The following is a 2,627-nucleotide window of genomic DNA, read 5'->3' as shown; positions in this document are numbered from 1 at the left end:
TGTGTGTGTGTGTGTGTGTGTGTGTGTGTGTGTGTGTGTGTGTGTGTGTGTGTGTGTGTGTGTGTGTGTGTGTGCGTGCGTGCGTGCGTGCGTGCGTGCGTGTGTGTGTGTATTGGGAGTGTGAGTGTGTGTGTGTGTGTGTGTGTGTGTGTGTGTGTGTGTGTGTGTGTGTATTAACCTTAATATGTGCTTTGGGGTGTGTGTGTGTGTGTGTTTGTGTATTAACCTTAAAAAGTGCTTTGGGGTGTGTGTGTGTGTGTGTGTGTGTGTGTGTGTGTGTGTGTGTGTGTGTGTGTGTGTGTGTGTGTGTGTGTGTGTGTATTAACCTTAATATGTGCTTTGGGGTGTGTGTGTGTGCGTGCGCGTGTGTGTGTGTGTGTGTGTGTGCGTGCGTGCGTGCGTGCGTGCGTGTGTGTGTGTGTGTGTGTGAACCTTCATGTGCGCGGTCAGGTTGTCCTTGCGTGCGCAGCGGAAGGGACAGAGCTGACACTGTTGACTCTTTAACCCTGTGTGAACCGACATGTGTCTCCTCCAATAGCTCTTCCTCTTCATCCGCAGTCCGCACACGGAACACTGGAATACACCTGGGGGGTGGGGGTGGGGGGGAAGGAGGGGGGACATACCGTTTCTATACTGTATGTTTGTGTTTGCACAGTAACACTTTCCAATGAATTCCTTTACACACAGACAGTCTACCTGCTGGTCCTCCAGGGTTGATCTCTCCCAGGGGGTTGGTGATCAGTAATGGATGCAGGCTGGGCATCTCCACCTGGGGCTGAGGAGGGGCTGAGCCCTGGTTCTCTGCCCGGGTTTGGTTCTCCTCCATGGGGCTAGGCTCTGGCCTCCTCTGGTTCTCCACTACCCTGGAGGAGCTCTGTTCTGTGAATTGAGACTGAGGATCGGGGGAGAGGAAGGAGTAGGGGGAGGTAGAGCGCTGCTGGCCTGAGCCTGTCACCTCTGACCCGGTGACCTTAGAACCCTGACCTCGCAGGTTGACCTTCTGGGACAGGGCAGTGAGGGTGGAGCTAGCGGAGGAAGAGGGAGCGGAGAGGGGGCTGGGAAAGGAGTCCAGGGTCAGACACAAGCCCTCCTGCAACCCTGCACCTCCTGTAGCTATAGAGGAGGAGAGAGAGGGAGAGGAGGAGTGGACAAAGGAGGAAGAGAGGGAGGGAGAGGAGGAGGAGGGGATAAAGGAGGAAGAGAGGGAGGGAGAGGAGGGGATAAAGGAGGAAGAAAGGGAGGGAGTCGAAGAGGGGATAAAAGAGGAAGAGGAGGAGGGGATAAAGGAGGAAGAGAGAGAGGACGAGGAGGAGGGTATAAAGGAGGAAGAGAGAGAGGAAGAGGAGGAGGGTGCCGTGGGCCTGTTGTGTAGCACAGCATTGGCTGCTGCTGCTCTCAGCCTCTGGATGGCAGAATCAGGGGAGAGGCGGCCCTCTTTACCCGCCCAGGAGCACCCGAGGCTGGGCCACACATCCAGCCCTGCCGGCCTCCCATGGAAGTCCCTGGAGGAACACCCAGACACCTGCTGATTAGAGGAGACAGCAGCAGGAGAGGAGGAGGAGGAGAGGGTGAAAGAAAAGGAGGAGGAGGAGGTCTTGGCTACTCTCTGGGCCAAGGCGCTGAGCTGCAAAGAATGCTGGGAGAGAGGAGGGACATCTGGGAGTAAACCCAACGGAGAAGAGTCTCCCTCTCTTCCTCCTCCTCCTCCTCCTCCTTCTCCTCCTTCTCTCCTTCCTCCCTTCATCCTTCCCTCTCCTCCCAGGGTCGTAACCCCAGGCTCCAGGGCACAGGGTGGGCTGGAAGCTAGCTCTCTACCCAGGCCTTGGAGAGGGTTCCCCCCACACAGCAGGGCCAGGATGGAGGAGAGGGACAGGTCCTTATCCAGAGGGTTATCCATGGTGTCCTGGCTGAGATCCTGGCCTAACCCCAGACCCGGGCCTCGATCCTGGACGACTATGGAAGAGGAGGTGGTTGTTGCTGTAGCGTTGTGGTCCAGTGGGTTGGAGGTCAGAGGGATGGAGGAGGAGGTGGGTGTAGGGGTCAGGGATGGGGAAGGTTTGGGGGGGAGGTGGGTGTAGGGGTCAGGGATGAGGGAAGTTTGGGGAGGAGGTGGGTGTAGGGGTCAGGGATGGGGGAAGTTTGGGGGGAGGTGGGGAGGTGGGTGGGGGAAGTTTGGGGAGGAGGTGGGTGTAGGGGTCAGGGATGGGGAGTTTGGGGAGGAGGTGGGTTTCAGGGGGGGAGTTTGGGGGAGGAGGTGGGTGTAGGGGTCAGGGATGGGGGAGTTTGGGGAGGAGTTAGGGGAGGGATGGGGAAGTTTGGGGGAGGAGGTGGGTGTTCTTTCCTCTGTATCACTGACACAACTCATCTCTTCTTCTTCTGTGACTGTGTCTGCTGCTGGGGCCTTATCCCCATCTGATAGAGACAGAGACGGGGGGAGGGAGAGGAGGGAGAGATGGAGGGGGAGAGAGGGGGAGAGATGGAGGGAGAGAGGGGGGAGAGAGGGGGAGGGAGAGAGAGGGGAGGGAGAGAGACGGAGGGAGAGAGATGGAGGGAGAGAGGGGGAGGGAGAGGGGAGGGGGGAGAGAGGGGAGGGGGAGAGAGGGGAGGGAGAGGGGGGAGAGAGGGGG

At 58.5% G+C, this 2,627-nt stretch overlaps 1 protein-coding gene across 3 annotated transcripts in view; it reads right to left on the bottom strand.

Moving 5' to 3' along the window:
• The window catches only part of LOC135574229 (zinc finger protein 827-like), a 29,597-nt gene extending 27,457 nt beyond the window's left edge, over nucleotides 1-2,140 (bottom strand). For all 3 annotated transcript variants that reach the window (XM_065025171.1, XM_065025172.1, XM_065025173.1), the window contains exons 1-2: nucleotides 697-2,140; nucleotides 433-584 (exon numbers count right to left, since the gene is read on the bottom strand). In XM_065025171.1, the coding sequence (XP_064881243.1) occupies nucleotides 433-584; nucleotides 697-1,897 (1,353 nt within the window). In that variant the 5' untranslated portion in view covers nucleotides 1,898-2,140. The remainder of the gene's footprint in view (nucleotides 1-432; nucleotides 585-696) is intronic.
• Nucleotides 2,141-2,627: the final 487 nt, after the last annotated feature.

The sequence above is a fragment of the Oncorhynchus nerka genome, linkage group LG12, assembly GCF_034236695.1.
Source record: "Oncorhynchus nerka isolate Pitt River linkage group LG12, Oner_Uvic_2.0, whole genome shotgun sequence".
NCBI lineage: Eukaryota > Metazoa > Chordata > Actinopteri > Salmoniformes > Salmonidae > Oncorhynchus > Oncorhynchus nerka.
The sequence above is the reverse complement of the archived record's forward strand: the minus strand, read 5'-3'. Positions and strand labels throughout refer to the sequence as shown.